This window comes from Malaclemys terrapin, chromosome 6 (genome assembly GCF_027887155.1).
Source record: "Malaclemys terrapin pileata isolate rMalTer1 chromosome 6, rMalTer1.hap1, whole genome shotgun sequence".
Classification (NCBI taxonomy): Eukaryota; Metazoa; Chordata; order Testudines; family Emydidae; genus Malaclemys; species Malaclemys terrapin.
The window spans coordinates 28,603,035-28,622,780 of record NC_071510.1 but is presented as its reverse complement, the minus strand read 5'-3'; the positions used below and the strand labels follow the sequence as shown (position 1 = coordinate 28,622,780).

General features: G+C 41.0%; 1 protein-coding gene across 2 annotated transcripts in view; it reads left to right on the top strand.

Moving 5' to 3' along the window:
• The window catches only part of PSIP1 (PC4 and SRSF1 interacting protein 1), a 61,871-nt gene extending 55,301 nt beyond the window's left edge, over positions 1-6,570 (top strand). For both annotated transcript variants that reach the window (XM_054032545.1, XM_054032544.1), the window contains exon 17: positions 6,093-6,570. In XM_054032545.1, the coding sequence (XP_053888520.1) occupies positions 6,093-6,153 (61 nt within the window). In that variant the 3' untranslated portion in view covers positions 6,154-6,570. The remainder of the gene's footprint in view (positions 1-6,092) is intronic.
• Positions 6,571-19,746: the final 13,176 nt, after the last annotated feature.

Below are 19,746 nucleotides of genomic sequence, written 5' to 3'. Positions count from 1 at the left end.
GACACTGCAATAAACAGTCTTGATTTACTAGATTTCAGGCTGTCTAATACAACCACAGGTGGAAATTGTTTTAAACCTGGAAGCAAAGGCAGCCCAGGTTAAAGGGAAAATATGACCTAGAAAATGATGTGAAACTGCTGTATTTCTACCATAAAACTTTTTTTTACAAAATATCTGTAATTCATGTAACATCCACTGATTAATAAACCTGTTAAATTGTTAATTTTAATTATAAAATTCTCAAAATACAATCAGTTTATTCAAACTGTTTTACTATGAAATCTCAAAATACTGTGGTGAAGGGGGGCAGATTTATTAAAAGTTTTGAGAGGTCAGCTCTTGTATTCTGATCAAGCTGTTTTCTGCTTGTTTGTGTTCCTTAATGGTCTAAATATTTAAAAGGAAAGTTTTGTAAAATCACTTAGGTGGAAAATAATTAATACTTACTTATCACCCCAAACCTCCTCCACAACATTGTCCGTCAATATGGTATCATATAGACGAGGATGGCAGCAGTATGTTGTGTGCTGGGGCAGCAGTACCTGGTGTGCGGGGAGTAGACTGGCTATATTATGGGGTTTTAAAAGATGAAAGAAACTTTAAATCCGTTATTTGCTGACGCCTCCTCTTTCAGGTGCTTATCCATATACTATATTCTGCTAGTGGTGAATGTGCCCAGTGCACTTGAGTTTCTATTCTTTTGGTGACCCATGTTGGGGGCCGTGCCTGTGACCTGAGTGTCTTGGGCCTCCAATAAAGGGTAGGGCAACTTCAATTGCCTCTCTTCCATTTCATCACTTTCAAGTTTAAATTTGTAGAGGCGGGGAACCTTTGATTACTATGCAGCTTCTTCTTATGTAAATAGTTGTAGAGAGTAAGGTGCCTGGTAACTAGTTTGGCTTTAGGATTAGTTCTAGAAGTTTTGTTTGATAGTTTTTCTTCCTTCAGAAGAAGACTCACTTATTTGTTTTTTTTGCCTAAAAATTAGCACTAATACTGGGATTGGTCACTATGACTGAATGCTAATCTCCAGGCTTTAAAAATTGCCTTTTGTGTGGGGTTGTAATGCCTCTCAATTATGGGCATACCAGATGCTTGTTGAGTTTGGATAAGGGGCACTTTACAGAAAAATGTCATCTGTAAATATTTTTCTAAAAGAACCCAGAGAGCCGGGGAGGTAGTCTTGTTTGAAATAGCTCCTTTGAGTGAAGTTAAGACATCCCTCATCAGAGTCTGGGATGCCCGAGTCAGAAACTTTTGAGCACTTGTCATCTAAAAATTCTCCTGATAGCTCCTCTATGCTTGGAACTGAAGTTCCTGCTCCTAAAGATGCTTGGTAAAATCTCCAAGGCCCGGGGGAAGAAAGAGCACCAACTCCATAGAAAGAAGAGATTTAGGTATCCTTCACCAGATCCCCCTCTCAAGCCTCAGACAAAAAGGGTGTCTCTGGCACCCAGTCATGCACTGGTTACTGTACCTTTGACCAGTTTCCTCAGTACTGCATAAAATGCCTAGTACTGACCTCTTAGCATGAAGCCTCTGGTACTGATGTCTACAATATTGTTGAGTGTGCTGCCTGTACACTAGCTGGTACAGTTGCTTCTCCTTAGGACTATTCATTCTCCTCTTCAGGCGCTAAGGGAAGTTTCACTGGCTAATTCCAGAGGGTCTAAATATTCAGGCCAGTATACACTTGAGAGAGAGTTGAGAGCTGTCTTATTAACCATAAACCTAGAAGCTCTAGAAGAGATAGTACTCCCTGATATTGGACTCTGTGGGGAATACATCATGCTGGAAGGCCAGTGTCTGCATCTCAATCTAGGACTAGATCCCCCTTCACCTCACTTGAGAGCCTTACAGCCTGCTGAACAGACTGGATATAGCTCTGATTAGTAGTCACAAGCAGAGGACCTTGCTGTTCCAGCTCATTCGTCATCCCTGGATGAGGTGCTTCCTGTGTCATTTACCTCAACCCCAGATGGTTACAACATATTCCACAACTTGTTACACAGAATGGCTGACACTTCCAGCTGAGGTGGTCCAGTTAAAAAAAAAAAAACAAACAAAAAAAAAAAAAAAAACACACAAGTTCCTGGACATCCTATGTCTCTCGGTACTAGTACTTCTTGCAATGCTCATCAATGAAAGGGTTTTAGAGCTGGCAAAGTTCCTGTGGCAGATGCCTGCAACATCAAAGAGAGCAGAACATCACTACCAAGTGCCTTCACAGGGTTTCAAGACTTTTTTATATTCATCCCACACCCAGGTCTTACGTGATTTACTATGGTGTATGAGAGATCAGGACCGAGCCAATCAAAAGACAAGAAACTCAAAAAAATAGATTTACTTGGATGTAAAACTATTCTACATATCTGTAAATTAGAATTGCCAATTACCAGGTCCTGTTGGTGAAATATGATTGTTTTAATTGGGACTGCAAATCTACCTTTGCAGACAAACTTCCTCAACACAACGTGAAGGAGTTTGTTGCTGATTGGCAAAGGTGCATACATTCTTCTAAGCAGCCCTTGATGCTGCAGAAACAGCCATAAATCTGGAAATTATCTCAGTTGATGAGGAAGTCGTCATGGCTCCAATCACCAGGGATTTCTAAAGAAGAATAAATTACAACTGTGACTCCGTCTTGAGAGATGTGAGCTTTTCCGTGCTAAAACAGCTGAGGCCTTACACTCTCTAAAGAACTCCCATGCTATGTTGAGATCCTTTGGTGCAGGAATGTAGACCTCCAAGTGTAAGCACCTTAAGTCTCAAGCACAACAAAGTCAATATTTTTACACCCAATACAGGCAACCTGATCTACTTAAGAAGTGCCAAAAATTCCCCAGCAGGAAGTCAACTTTATCCACCCTCATTGTCCTCAAGGTAGCAGATATGATTTCTTAATGGGAGCAACGTACAAATTCTATAGAATCTTCCTATTGTATCCTCTCCATTTGGGAATCAGTTTTTAAATTTTGGGGGGATCTGGAGCACCACGATTACAGACCACGACGTGCTGGAAATTGTGGAGATGGTCTAATGCATCCAGTTCCAGATCTTCTCCATCCCCTCTCCTGAAAGTATGTTACATCAGGAGATGCAATCACTTCTGAATCTCAGAGCAGTAGAGTAGTGCCTCAAGATCATCAGGGAAAGGGGTTTTACTTATTTTCTGATTCCCAAAAAGAAGGGGGGTGCTATAATCCTGTTCTGGACTTGAGACAGCTGAACACTTTCATTTGCAAGCTGAAGTTCAGAGGGTGACTCCAGCATCGTTAGTCCCAACCTTAGATCCACAAGACTGATAGATCTCTATTTCCAAGACCATCTTTTCAATATAGCAATTCACCTTTGCCATAGAAGGTATCTGAGATGTCAAGTGGGCAATTCCCACTACCTCAAATTTAGGGTACTCCACACCTTCACACTTATGGTGGCCAGATTCCTAAAAGGCCTTATAAGAGTATATCTCCCAGTTAAAGAGCCTCCATTTTCTTGGGATCTAAATATTTGTATTGACAGGGTTAATGGTCCACCTTTCTAGCCATTTAACTGAATGTTCCTATTTCATCATTCCATATATAGCTTTGCTAGTAGTAATGGCATCGACCAGAAAGATAGGAGAAATGCAAGTGCTAGTGACAGGGCCTCCATGTAGGTCTTCTCATTAAGACGTGGTGTCTTAAGATTTTACTGAAAGTAATCTCTACGTTTCTTTTTAATCAGGTTATACACCTATACATACTTTTTCCTAAAACTACTTTCAGACAAAGGCAAGGCTAAGCTTCACACCCTAAATGTTCTAAGGGTGCTCTTTCTTCATAGATAGAACCAAATCAATTAGAATATACTGATACTGGTCATAGCCTATAAACACCAGGCAATTTCAACAGAGACTGAGTTTCTGCTTTTCTTAAGCTATGCTATGATTGACCAGTGTAGACCCATCATTGAGAGGGACAGCTCATTCTATTTTGTTTTTTTTTGAGAAATGTTCCCAGGCTGGAAATATGTAGGGCACCTCCTTGGGGTTGAGTGGACATGTTTGCCCTAGCGTTCCGCTATAGTGGAAGCATCAATCTCTGAAGCTAATTTTGATAGGTCTGTCCTACAACTATTAAGGTAGACTCCTAGCACCCACCTCCTGTAAGCTAGGTCACTGCTCAAGAGCCACCAACAGTGGAATATGTATGCACAAACACTCGAAGAAGAAGAAACTGTTACTAACCTTGCAGTAATTGTGGTTCTTTGAGATGTATTTTCCATATATATTCCATGACTGGCCTCCCTTCCCTGCTACTACAAAGTCCATCACCTGGCTTTAGTACTGGTGAAGGAACTAAGAGGTGATTGGCCCTGCCCTTCATGCCCTTGAAGACACAAGGATACTTTGGAGGCCCCACCTTCCAAAGGACACTGCTGGCCAGAATGAACTTGAGTTCATTGGGCACCTGTGTACCAACAATGGAATATATATGTACGACACATGTGGAAGAAGCATAGTTACCTTCAGGTAAGTAACAGTTTCTTATTTTTGCTATTTGGCATTTGCACTTAAACTTGTTGGTGCGCTGTTTTAATATTTCACTAATTCCCCTTTTAAAACTCAAACGAGAGCAAGTATCTGCTTATAAAAATAAGCTAACTTTCTCGAATGTAGATTCTTAGCTCTTGGCATTTGCATTTCAAATGGCTTTCATGCTTTTTGTATCTCTCTGTAATACATGGGAAGATTCCCTGAAGAGTGGAATGACTATTTCAGCACACACCTGCATTCCCACTGATACTTTTATTTCTTTTAAGGAGTAGAGAAGAGGAATCCTGGGAGTGTTGGCTGAAACTTTGTAAATTGTGGTTAGCAGAGGGTGCTCTTTGCCTTGTCTACACACATTCACGTTAAGAAGATACAATTTCTAATTTTTTTGTAGATTTAGTTAAACCAATGCAAACCCATGTGTGGACACTTGTAAGAAATAAGAGCAACTGAAAAAAATTATTTTGATTTAGCTTAAACCTGTTCCCTAACAACTTATGCTAAACTGAAATAAACCTGGTTTAAACCAAAATAAGAGTCTACACAGCCATTTACATCAGTTTAGGATTAGAATTAGACTAAATCAGTTTTTAAATTCACAACTTTTGTTAAATTGGCACAACTTTCTCATGTAGAGAAGCCCTTAGACTACAAACTTGATTCTTTTCCATGATAAAACTATGGCATTCCCAGGTAAGATGTCCTAAAAACCAGCCTTAAACTTATGCAATACAATCTTGGCAACCAAATAGGCTGTCTCTCCAGCTGTGAAGTGAAATTTTCTTACTGTCAGTTGTTTTTCACAATAATACAACTGAAAGAATTGTGTTATGCACCATATGACTTAATATTTGTATTAATCACCTTTACTAATCTGTTTCTATTCACCTGGTTTACTATATTCATATGTTTATTTCCTCATTATTTTATACAAAACACACCAAGGTTATCTATCTGAGCAAGCAGTCCATAAACTTTTTTCTAAATTTACACTGCAGTCTAATGGACAGTAGTGCTCATGTAAACAGTTCTGTACTACTGTACAGATGCATCTTTAATCCATCTGCTAGCTAGAAAAATCTGTGACATCTGTGTTTTCATACCTTTTGAAGATGTATTATAATAATTTGAGAAAACAGTGGAGAGTTACATCTTTCCCAAATATGTTCAATAGGGACAGGTTGAGAAGGACCTTTTTTTGGTTTAATAGGCATGATTACCATTTAACTAAAATATCTTGGAAAAAATCTGGGCACATGTTGAATAATTAGTGCACTGGAACAATATTAAGTTACGACTAGTAACTTACGTTAAAGCAATGTGATGCATCATGTTCACATGAAAGAAGTCTCAAGGTCCGTTAGCAAATTGTTCAAAGAGGATTAGATACTAAATGAGCATGACTAGCTGGGAAGGGGGAATAACTTTGAGGCTTTGAGGCTTTTAGTCTATAAAACTACTCTGGATCTAGTAATCTTTACTTATTGTTACTGCATGGGGAACTTCACGTTTGGTGTGAGGGGAGTATTAACCACTTTCTGCTTTATTATTTCTCTAGAACATCTGGTGAAGAAAGAGAGCTTGAAAAAACAAAGGACTCTTCCTCTGAAACTAAATGATGCCACTGGAATTTTTTTAGAAGTATAAATAACAGAGGATTGTTTAAGTTTTGGATTTCAAATGTAGACTGCTGAAAGTTTTAAATAATTTTATAACATAGTATTTTAATGTTTAAAATTTTGTGGAATAAAAGTCCCCTTTAATCTTGGTTTTAAAAGGACCGTATATACTCGTTCATAAGCCGAATATTTTTGGTAAAAAAGTGACGCATGAAAGAGCGGGGGTCGGCTTATAAACGGGTCTACAGCAAAATTTGATTATTTTAAACTCTATAGAGTCATTGAATTGAGTATCTAATACACTGTCGTTTTGTTTACTTGGGAGCGTCTGCAGGCATGGAGCCCCTCAGCTCCCTGTGGCCGCGGTTCGCCGTTCCCAGCCAATGGGAGCTGCGGGAAGTGGCTGGGAACGGCGAACCGCGGCCACAGGGAGCTGAGGGGCTCCATGCCTGCAGACGCTCCCAAGTAAACAAAACGACAGTGTATTAGATATTCAATTCAATGACTCCATAGAGTTTAAAATAAGACACTCCAAGTAAACAAAATGTCCCAACCCGCCAGCGGCTCACCCTGACTGGCCAGGAGCCAAAGTTTGCCAATCCCTGAAATATAGGGTCAGCTTTTTGCTATTTTTACCTAACCATCTTGGGGGGTCAAATTATAAACGAACGGGCTAATGAACGAGTATATACGGTATTTAAACATTCTTGCGATAGTTTTGTCCAGTATTATACAGGCTATACACAGTTCAAATGTGAAAAGAAAGTCCATTTAGGAAACTGAAAAAATGCTTGTATGTCACAAGAGTTGGAACTGTAGTATATTTTTACCTGACTGCTATATGTTAATGTCTCGTTAATGGCAGGAAAAAGTATAGACAACTTTTTTAAACTGCCAGGCTGCTTCATTTGTATAAACCTATCCTCTTCCTAAAATACTGACCCGTTTGTGCATAGTTTTCAAAACTCTGATGTTTGTCAGATTTGTCTTTTCATTGTGTTTTGTAGGAGTTGAAAGCATTTTTATAGCAATTAAAATGTTAATGTATAAGTATACTTAATCACTCATTTTTTAAACAAAAGTTTAGTTTTGTTCTTGCAACCTCATTGTGCCAATATATAATGCTAGGTGACCTTCTGTGGTATGCTTTTGGTATTATAGATGTCATACTAGGAAAAAACTGACCTGATATTTCTATTGTACCTATTGATGCACATAGATCAGAAAAGATTGTCTTGAACAATTTCTAAAAAGTAAAGAATTTAAATGGATACAGAAGCAAGTGATTGTGCATATTTTTTTGTGTTGAGAGTTGCTTAAATTAACAGGTGTTCATATGGTTCAGAAGTATCATTGCCAACCCCAGGTCTAATTTTGAACATCTAAAGGAACAAGAAAGAAGATTGATCCAAGAGTTTGTCTTGGAATTAGTTTAGGCTACAAGACCTAAGTTTCCTGAAATACATCAAAGAAACACTATCGGGAAGACTTTCAAAGCCACAAAGGGGACACAGCACCCAACTCCTATTGAACTCTGTGTCCTTGAAAATATCCCCTTTTCTCATGAAATACAAAGATTAACATACCTTACAATGACACCTTTGTCTTATTTTAAAACTTATTTTGGGAGGTAGACCTAGACAGTTGAGATTTTCAAAACTGCAGAACTTGGATGTATCTTTGTCAGACTGAATTTAAGAAAATGAATGTAGCATTCCTTTGACAGAGAGAGGAGAATGGTGAATTTAGAAATCCAAGCTCAGCATTGTGCCTGCCAGTGTCCCATCAGATTGATAATTATATATAATCTGTGGGAGGCTGAAAATGTTCAGGTGTCAGGGATTTGTTCTGTATATAGTGTCCAATTACTTCATAGATTGCAGTGCTTTTACCCAATATGCAGTCATGTTTTTCCATATCAAAAGCTGCTAGATAGACAAATGTAGGTGTGAAGGCAGCAGGTGGTGCCCTTTCATCAAAATCAGTAAGAGAAAAGGGAAGTGTGGATATTCTGTTCCATTAGTACTTTATCAGAAGGTTGTTTCTAGTGCTGGAAAGTTAAAATTGTTCACTGTTGTGCAACAGTCTTGCAAAACTGTGAAAGTTTACCAGCCGGGCAGAACTTGCCTGCTGCCTACTATGGTGTTCAGGTGAAGGGAATTTTTATTTGGCCAGCCCCCCCCCCCAAAAAAATTACAGATGCTAGGGAAGTAACATTTAGGAAGTTTGTTGTACAGAATTGTTTTCTTGTAGTATACATTTTAATAGCATAGTAATTGCATTATTGACACTAACATTTCAAACTTGAGTGACTCTAATCAAAGGTATTTGTATAACTATGTACATATACATGCTGATCCAGTTAGGCAGATGCTGTAGATGTGTCATTGATGTTTTGAGTTTCTGTATCCAGAAGCACTGGTCTCATCATTGAATCTGATGAGATTAATTCCATGTTCCCTGACTTGTCATGAGTCTGTTACCAACCCCTCAAATTAATTTGACTGTTGTGGATATTGTATGAAAATGTTTTCTGACAATTGCAGAAGCAGTGCAATATGAAATATTGTTGAATTGATATACGACACTGTTAGTCTCAGTACAGCTTAGTCTGTATTGTACACCTCTACCCCGATATAATGTGACCCGATATAACACGAATTTGGATATAATGCGGTAAAGCAGTGCTCCGGGGAGGCAGGGCTGCGCACTCCGGTGGATCAAAGCAAATTCGATATAACACGGTTTCACCTATAACACGGTAAGATTTTTTGGCTCCGAGGACAGCATTATATCGAGGTAGAGGTGTATGTAGGGAAAACAAATCACTAATGTAAAATCATATTTGAGATTTAAGACAGCAACCTTACCCCTCTTGCCCATTATCTGTATGCATTACAACAGCATCTTTCCTTACATAATCACGAAACCTTCCACTCTAAGAAAAAGCTACTACATATGCATCCATTGTTAGAGGGAAAAGGTACAATTTAAATACTACACACCACTTTATTTACTATATCCATACAAGAGCAATAGGAAAGTGTCTTAGGTAAGAATTTTAGTATTCATATTGATCTAAAATAGCACAGCCCATCTTCAGAATTATTTAGAATAGGGAGGTTTTCCAGAAAGGGCAGATCTGCTCTGCAGTGAGAGCATTTCTATGCAGAAATCAAGCACCAAAATGATCTAACTTCAAACTAACCATTCTCTTTTTTCCCACCAAGCAAGGAGCAGGGCCTGAATAACTTAAGGTATGTCTACATTGAAGCTGTAATGTGTAAATTCAAGCTTGAGGAGAGATAGCCATGCTAATTCTAATCAAGCTAGCATGCTAAAAATAGAAATGTAACCATGATGGCCTGACGGTAGGGAGCAGCTACCCCTACTCTCCTCCCTTCCCTAAGTATGTACTTATGGTCTTGGACCAGATTGTACTTGAGGCTGGCTAGTCCCTCCCCAGTCACGCCACCACGGCCACACTTCCCTTTTTTAGTGTGCTACCTTGATCAGCCCTAGCATGATGTCTCCTCGAGATGGAATTTATACCTTCCAGCTCTGATGTAGATGTACCCTCAGGTAAAAGGGTCTTATAAAGTGCTAGCCCCTTAGGCACTATTTTCTTGTATTCTGCAAAGAACTAAAGATCAGCTGCTGATCAAATTGTGAAATGAAAGTGGTAGATCTGCCTGGTTAGAACTCTTGCTCAGTCTCTGCCTCTACTTGCACAGGTGCTCAGGAGAAGGGCTAAAAGAGTGACTGATTGGGGGAAAGGGGGAGAATGCCTGAAGTAGTTGAGCCTCAATTCCCAGAGGGTCATTGGATTGGGAATCTTTATGTAAACTTACTCCATTCTTGTTATGTTGGCTCTTGACAGGACTTTGCTGACTGAAAATATTTTGTTTGCTAAATCATTTCAGCAGGTTAGAATGACCTGTGGGCTTTGGGCAAAACTAGTAGCTAAACCTATTGGGGCATGGTTTATTTTTCTTGTCTTGTGTGCATTGCTATAACCTCATGTATCCCTTCCACAACAACCCGCAACCTGAACATGATCCTTCAGCCAGGCTTTAAATGCAACACTATAGAAATGATACTAACACACTGCCATTAAGAAAAAGTTTAAGATCATTTAATGTACGTTGGAGTTGGGCGCATCTGTAGTAGAGCATTTTGTTTAGTGCAGGTCAATAATCATGTCCAGCTGAACTCTCATATTGGTCTGGCAAAAAACTTGAGTTACACTCATCAAAAATAAATCCTTGTGGCCAGCTGCTTGCTCACCTAACAAAATATGTAAAGTACCATGTGCCTGTGAAGACAGCTTAACCAACACGAGTGATGTATTGGGGAGAGTCAAATGGAAATTAACAATTTTTCAATGCTTATACTAAACTTAGCTTTTTGGAGCAAACTTCTTGTCATTCTTTGTAAGAGTAGCAGTGTAGGGTGTATGAATGTGAAGAGCAAGAGCACTGATGTGTTTTTCCAAGCTGGCTGTAGGGTGTAGATGGAAAGTTTCAGAATCACTCAGTTTTATTGTGTCTTGTAAGCAAGACATTTTTTTACACTAGCACTCAATTATATTCTATTACAAATTAGTTAAAATACAATTCTATAAACTTATGCTCCATTTTTTAAATTTCTCTTAATTGCACAGTGTCTAAATTATAGATGCAAGCAATTTGTTTATTTTCCTACACGTTTAAGGAAAAAACTCTTTGTATATAATCTGAATTAATGTGCACTAAAATTGAGTCCCTGGACAGCTCATTGTTCATTTTAAGTGGATATCTATGTGTATAGATGGAGATATGTCTGTATTGTCACCCACATCAATTTAACTTTTGCATTAGTAGTTTTCCCTATCATTTTTATGCTCTAACACTATTCATGAAGACTAAGTAATAAAGCAACCTAGCATCAAAAGTAATACAGATGCAGTGTCTCTCCCTAGGTCCCCCCATCTCCTTCAACCAAAATGGGGATAGCTATATATAATATCGAGGGAAGGTCTCCACTATTTTCCTGATCAGGAGTTTAGAACAAGCAAAGTAGAGAGGGCTCCTGAATGCCCCATCTCAACTTTTAGAAAATACTTAGTAACATAAAAGGACAAGCCATCAAATCAGGAGACATTGTTAAAATTTGCAGTGTTGTAACTAGGTCACAAAAGTGGGCTAAATCTCACTTAAATATTTGGCCCAGTTATCTGACCCTGTTACAACACAATTAAGTTGTGTCTCACAATAAATGTAAGTGCATCCCTAGCCTTTATTGTTTTCATAGTGTAGATGGGTCTTTCCATTTAAACCTGGATGCAGTAGTATATATTCAATAAGGCTAAATATTAGTTTAAGTATTCGTTTAAATTTAGCATTTCTGTTGTCCAGGTGCATAACACCATGTCTATTATGCTTCACATTTTTATTAATTATATAGTCTATAGCTGTGCATGACACTTTAAAATAGAGGTCATAGCATCCTTGCCTTGAGAAGCCTACAATCAAAGGCCCCAATTCTGCAGATTAAGGTGCATAATTGGACCATGGACCCATTTGGTGTAACTTGCAGAGGCCTAGGTATGATGAAAACCAATAAGTTAAGTTGTAGCAGCAAGTCACAAGGAGAGAGGGTGCTGCTGCTCAGGGACACTAGGTCCACAAGCCACATAGACTGAGCTTTAAAAAGTTTGATTACATAAGCACTAAGATCTGTACATTTGCGTATACCAGAATCCACTTAAATAATCACTAGAAGATACAAAACCTATTAAGGTACTAAATTTTAGTACATCCATATATATATATAGCTCCTATACAAGAGCAGTTTTTGTCCCTTAATCAGAAATATACAGAAAACACAATTTGCATCCATAGTGTTGGCACTGAATGAGTGATTAAGAAACTAAACAATGCATCAATTTGCAGAACTGAACATTGATCTTTGTATACTTAATTTTATATTTTAATTCTATTAAAAATTATGTACTAGGTATAGTAAAATAAAATGTCTTCCTTACAGGATATTAAAAATACCACCTTGAATTCCACCTCCAAATTCAACAGTAGCCACTGCTGCTCCCAGTATAACCCTCAACTGTCTACACATCAAAATTAATCCAGAATAAGGTAAAGTGTGAATTTAAAACAGATTTTCCTCAGATAAAATGTATACACTGTACAGTTGGCTAAATGCATTAAGGGAGACGCTTAGTAGTTCACTTGTTTCTAAAGCAATAGACAGGTACGCCACGCAGATACCAATATGAACTGTTGGTTCACCTCCTGTGCTGTTGTCCACCTGGCCCTCAAAATAGAGAACAGTGGCCGTGGTGAGGTGAAAGGGAGTATCTGGACCATCACTTTGCCCCAGCAATCCCTGGCTTACCTTCTGGTTCTTTGTGGTCACAGGCAGCTGGGTAGAGTAACACTAAACTACCACATGCAACAGGCTTGCAATCAACCCCAACGTGGGAGCTGCAGCTGGAGTACCGGCATCGACGGCGAGCACTTCTGGGATTGATTTATCGCATCTAGACAAGACGCGATAAATCGATCCTAGAAGATCGATTGCTTACAGCCGGACCCGGAGGTAAGCGTAGACCTACCCTTACTTTGGAGTAAGAGCATCAACACATGGAGTTCCTCAGGAGCAGCTATTCTGGAATCACTCCCTGTGCAGATGTGAACTATCACCACATTCAGCTGTGTGATCTCAAAATGCACTCTTGTGTAGAGTGCATTAAAGCAGTCAAATGACGATGGGACAGAGAGGCATGGCTGTGCAGCTAAATCTGCAAACAAAAAAAAACCTCACTCACTTTGTATATGCAGATGGTGGCTTTACACTGGGATGTGTACACCCTCCACATGCTTAGAGCTGGTCAGGAAGTGTGTTTTATTGCTCAGGAAAATTTTTTGAAGAAAACAATATTTTTGCACTGTCTACCCATGCAATTTTGCAATGTGTCCCCTATACCTGTGCTGAACTGCACTATGTTCTGGGTACTGATCCCACAGTTCAGTTTCAAGTGACTGCACATATCCCTTCCACTGTAGGTGTGTGCGTATCTTGTGCAGTTGTCAGATTTTCCCCTTTGTGGTACCCATGGGGGCAGCGTGAGTGCCCTCTGGTACCTCGCGCCACTGCACACAGCTATAAAGGGCCACACTGTCCCTTCTTACTGCCAGTGACTTGTTGGAGCTGTGATCCTTGCATTTGCAAGTCTTCCCTCTTAGTGTACATAGTACCTATAGTATTAGTTTTCAGTCTATTGTATTGTGTTCGTACATAGTTAGATACAAGAATAAATTTAGAGTAGTATTTTTCTAGAGTGGTGTTACCAGTTCCCGTTTGGGTACCAGGCTTGGTACCAGACTAATGCCGCCTTTTCCAGGCTTCAAGCCTGTTGCTCATATAACAAATCTATGCCATTGAGCAACCCACACCACAGCTGCCTTAAGTGTCTGGGAGAGGTGTATGGGGGTGACAAGTGTCACATCTGTACATGGTTCAAACCCCAATAAAAAAAAAGACAGGGCTGCCAGACTCAAGTACCTGCTTATGGAGTCTGTGTATGTCCACATCTGTTAGGAGTGCTCCCCCCATCCGACTGAGGCAAGAGGCAGATTCTCGGCGGTACCTAAGAAGAGGCTACATAAGTCTTCCAAAGATTGGCTAAATGTGCCTTTGAAATCTATGGTGAAGGCACTGAGTGAAGGTAAGGACTCAGAAGTGTGCTCAAAGAAGAGACAACCCTAGAAGCAGTCCGTAAATCAGGAGGGATTGCTGACTCTGAAGCCCAGAATGGAGCTGTTCAGACCAGTTCTTGAAGGCCCAGTACACCTTTTGGTACAGCAGACTCAGGAGCCCTTTCTGGTGCTCTCTACACCCAAGGCTGTCGAGGCAGCCACAGAGTTGCTTAACCTTAAGTCTCCGAGGATTTATACACCAGTAAAAAAAAGAAAACTGTTTCACCCACAGCAGTCCCAGCGGTTTCATCCCTTCTTGCCACATAGCCAGGACCTGTCCAAAAAGAGGCAGAAGTTACAAGAAGCATCATCCATTTGCCCCCCTCTTCTGCACCTGCCAGTTCTTATAAGCAAACCGGGTCTTCTAAACCATCATTTTGACCTGTTGGTTGAAAGCAGTCTACCACTTCCCAGAGTACCATTTTGATCAACGGTCTGTCCTGCTTGGACCTACATCACTATGGATCAGTCGGTGTTAATCACAGTGGAACTGGGATACACCCTTCACTTTATTTCTATTCCCCTTTTCCATCTGCCTTTCCGGTCCCTCTTCACAGGCCACGTTCACGAGTGTGCCTTTTCATGAGATGTTGTCTCTCCTTCTCATGGGGGCCATACAGGAAGTTCCCATGTCATTCAGACCAAAGGGATTTTACTCCCATTTCTTCGTAAAGAAAACAAAATTCTGGATGGTTATTCTAGCATCTATTATCCCTTCCTTAGCTACTGAGGGCTGGTATTTGGCTCTTGACTTAAAGGATGCTTATTTTCATGTAGCGATTCATCAGAAAGTTTCATAGTCAATGGATCTTACTACCAATTTGCAGTACAGTCTTTTAGACTGTCAGCAGCCCCTTGTGTATTTACAAAATGCAGGACAGCAGTTGCAGCATTCCTGCGAAGGTTGGGAGTCCTATTCCATTACCTAGACAGCTGGCTAGTAAGAGGCCAGTCCAGGTCTCAGGTATTCTCCAGGATAGTGACTATTCAGTCCACTTTCGATGCACTGGGTTTCCTAATCAATACAAAGAAATCTATCCTGACTCTGGTTCAAAGAACAGAATTCATTGGGCTGTCTTGAACTCTACAAAGGTCAGGGCTTTCCTACTGGAGCAGAGATTACAAAAAAGGCAGGTCACTGCTCTAGACCTAATAGTGCACCCTGGCACTATGGTTCTGCCACAAACTTCTAGGTTCACATGAGGCGTGCACTTACATGGTGCAGCATGCCAGACTGCACCTCAGAGAACTGTAGGGGTGGTTTGTCTGTCTGTTCACTGACCCATCATCATGTGGACATAGTGGTTCAAAAACCTGCTCAGGTCTTGTCCTCCCTGGACTAGTGGATAAAACCCTTGAATATTTGCATGGGAGTTCCCTTTGACCTTCCACAGCAGAGACACACTGCAGTCACACATGCATCAAATCTAGGTTGGGGAGCTACTTAGGTCCCCTTCAGACTCAGGGGCTTTGGTCTCCACAGGTCTAAGCTTCCATATAAATATAAGGGAGCTTCAGGCCATCCGTTTGCCTGCCTGATGTTCTTTCAACATATTGGGGTGGAATTGGTTGATATTCAGACAACACAGCAGCCATGTTCTATGTAGACAAACAAGGAGGGCTCGATCGATGAAGTTATGCCAGGAGACAATCCTTCGGAAATTTTGCATTGCCAGTTCCGTCCTGAAAGCTGCTTACCTTCTGGGAGTTCAAAAAACTCTGGCAGACTACCTGATCAGGTCTTTTGCAGGTCACCACACGTGGTCTCTTCACCCAAATGTGTCCAGGTCCATTTTCCAGCAGTGGGGAACTTCCTGAGTGGACCTCTTTGCAGTAAGAGCAAACAAAATGTCATGTTTTGTTCTTGAGCAAGTCACAGCCTAGGTTCACTGACAGTTGCTTTCCTTCTACCCTGGTCAAAAGGCCTGTTGTAGGCCTTCCCTCCAGTTCTGCTCCTGCCCCAAGTCTTGGCCAAAGTCAAGCAAGATTCCTCTCACCTTATTCTAGTACCCCCAGGATGGCCCAGTCAATATTGGTTTTCGACTCTACTAGACCTGTCAGTCAAACCTCTACTGTTGCTCCTGAGAGGTGATCTCCCAGGACTACGCCACCTCTTTCATCCCAGCACTTGACATCGTCGATGCTCCATGGTTGACAAACTCAGAAAGAGATTGCTCTAAGGGAGTGTAGAAAGTTCTGCTGAGTAGCAGGAAGCCTTTAACTAGGTCTATTTACCTTGCAAAATGGAATAGATTCTCTGTTGGGTCTATTCAAAGAGGTGGTGCCCCAGTTCAAGCTCCAGTTTACCATACCTTGAACTATCTTTTGTTTCTGAAACAACAAGAGTTAGCTCTTAGTTCTATCAGAGTCCACCAGGCAACTATTCCACCTTCCCATGGATACCATCTATTTTTTCAAATCCTATGTCCATCAGATTTCTAAAGGATTTGCACAGATTATACTCACAGGTTCACAGCCCAGTTCCACAGTGGAATTTAAATTTAGTTCTAGCAAAGTTGATGGGTTCTTTCTGTGAGCTGCTAGCAACTTGTTCTATTACACCTGTCTATGAGGGTGGCTCTCTTGGTTGTTGAAACCTTGGTCAGGACAGTAGGGGAGATATGAGCTTTAGGAGCAGAGCCTCCCTATACAATTTTATTTAGGGATAAGGTTTTCCTTCGGCCTTACCCAAAATTCCTGACTAAAGTGGTTTCTGATTTTCATATTAATCGAGCAATTTACTTACCAACTTTCTTTCCAAAGCCTCATTTGAGTAAATGGGAGGAAAAACTCCATACTCTAAATGTCGGAAGAGCTTTGGCTTTTTACCTGGATCAGACTAGGCCATTCAGGTTTGTGTTTCAGCTCTTCATGGCAGTTTCAGACTAAAGGACCACCCAGTAGATCGCTGCCTGGATCTCCAGCCATATTAATTTATGCTACCGATTGGCTGATACTGCTCCTTCAAGTAAAGTTGTAGGTCACCGGCAGCTTTTGCAGCTTTTCCAGCTCATGTGTCCATCCTGGACATTTGTAAGATAGCAACGTGATCATCGGTCCATACCTCTGCCTCTCGCTATGCCGTCTCTCATCAATCGAGAGATGATGCCAGATTTGGACAGGTGGTTTTACAATCCCTGTTTAAGTAGACGCCGAACTTGCCTCCAGTTCAAAGTGTTTGGGTCACCTACAGAGGAATGGACATACGCAATCATTCAAAGAAGAAAAACGGCTACCGACCTTTCCATAACGGTCGGTCTGTGAGAGGTGTTGCACATTCCCATTCCACAACCTATCCTCCTTCCCCTCTCTGAGTCTTTCTTAGAAAGGAACAGACAGGGGCAGAGGCAGTATGGTCCTCTATTGAGGCCAATCACACTACCCTGACAGGTGCTGCTGAGGGGGAAATCTCCAGCTGCGTACAAGGTGTGCGCACACACCTACAGAGGAATGGACATTTGCAGCACATCTTGAAGAACAACAGTTATGGAAAGATAGGTAACCATTTTTTCCCAACAACTCCTTCCATAAGTGTCTTGTGGGAGATTTGAAAATGCATTCCGGGAATTGGGGGAAAGACAAACTTCTATTATTCTCGCAGCAACAAATTCACTGCTCTACAGCCAAAATGCTTCTGAAATAAATGCAGTCAAACTTTACTAATTCTGGGTCACTGAGAACAAAAATGGTGCTTCAAGTTGTTGATTGGCTCTAGTTTTCAAGATATGCTATTGGATCAGTATATACGACCCTTGACTTGGGAATGGCGGAGGATAAGTGAGTTATAAAGGGAAGGGATCTCAATTTAAACCAGAAATGACTAAAATACATCTTTGACTGGATCTATGAATAAATCTATGACTGGGTTTGGACAGTACTTGCTTTTTAGGCAAAACAATGACTGATGCACTCTGAAGCTGGTACTGCGTCATACATGATATGAATTGTATCATGTTATTCTTAGAAGTCATGGATGATGCAATCATAACGAAGCTTACATCACTCTGCTGAACAATTTGCCCTATATCAGCTCTAGAAATCCTACAGTGTCGTGCTCTCTTATTTGTCAGTGTTTGATTTTGCAAAGGGACACATTTCTGTTTAGCCAAAGTGAGCAGAGATGCCTCGTACTTGTGTGAACAGTGCAGATAACTTCTGCTGTGTTTGTGGTGAAGTGACTTTTGCATCACAAAAGCGCAGTATAACCACTATGGTTAAGAAAGCCTATCTCCTTTCTTTTGGCTGCAAAATTGGAGATCAGGACAAGTGGTGGGTCCCACACATATGCTGCAACACTTGTGCAACAAATCTTCGCCAGTGGTTGAACAGGAAAAGGAAATCTATGCCTTTTGCAGTGCCAATGATTTGGAGAAAGCCAACAGATCATACCAGCAATTGTTACTTCTGCATGGTGCCTCCAGTTGGGAAAGGTGTGTCAAAGAAGAAAAAGTGTACTGTGCATTATCCAAACATTCCATCAGCTATACGCCCAGTACCCCACGGAGAAGGACTGCCGGTTCCTGATGCACCAGAATCATTCTCACTTGAGTCAGACGAGGAAGAGGATGAAACTTCTGGTCCTGAACCATCAATGTCACAGGACCCACATTTTCTCCCATCCTCCTCCTCTGAGCCACACCTCATAACACAAGGTGAACTGAATGACCTTGTCAGGGATTTGGAACTACCCAAGAGTAAGGCAAAGCTGTTGGGCTCCAGACTACAGCAGTGGAATCTCCTGGCAGGTGATGTTAGGGTTTCCATGTTCCGTGACCGTCAAAAGGATCTTGTCCCATTCTTCTTCATGGAAGGTGATCTTGTAGCCTGCAACAACATCGATGGTGTGATGGCAGCCCTCAACATCGTTCACGATCCAGATGAGTGGAGACTGTTCATTGATTCATCGAAGACGAATCTTAAAGCTGTTTTACTGCATAATGGCAATGTTTTGCCATCAATTCCAGTTGGTCATGCAGTCCATATGAAGGAAACATATGACAACATGAAACAACTTTTGAGGTGCAAAAACTATGACCAACATCAGTGGCAGCTTTGTGGCGATTTGAAGGTTGTTGCTCTCTTGCTTGGTCTGCAGACAGGATACACAAAGTACTGCTGTTTTCTCTGCGAATGGGATAGTCGTGCAAGAGATTCCCACTACATCAAGAAAGATTGGCCACTCGGACAGTCATTGGAGCCTGGGAGGAAAAGAGTTCAGCATCCACCACTTGTTGAAGATTTTGTTACCACCCTTACACATCAAGCTGGGTCTGATGAAGAACTTTGTCAAGGCCACTGACAAAACACAAGCAGCTTTCAAGTACCTCTGTGGAAAATTTCCAAGGGTAAGTGAAGCTAAGATAAATGAAGGTGTCTTTGTTGGTCCTCGGATTCGTGAACTTCTTCGAGATGATGCATTTGACCATGCACTGCGTGGCAAGGAAAAGACGGCACGGAAAGCCTTCCAGTTAGTGGCAATAAATTTTCTCGGAAACAAGGCAGACAACTACAGGTTGTTGGTGGAAAACCTCCTCAAGGCGTACAAAAGCCTTGGCTGCAACATGTCACTAAAGATACATTTTTTGCACTCTCATCTAGATTTTTTTCCACCAAACTGCGGAGCAGCGAGCGACGAGCACAGTGAGCGATTTCACCAGGACATTGCAACAGTGGAGAAACGCTATCAGGGCAAATGGAGCCCATCAATGCTTGCAGACTATTGCTGGACAGTGACAAGAGATGCTCCATTTAATGAATACAAGAGACAAGCCAAGAAGCGCTGAGTAGACACTGAATAGGACTAAACTACGTACATAATAGTTTTTTTGCCTTTTGT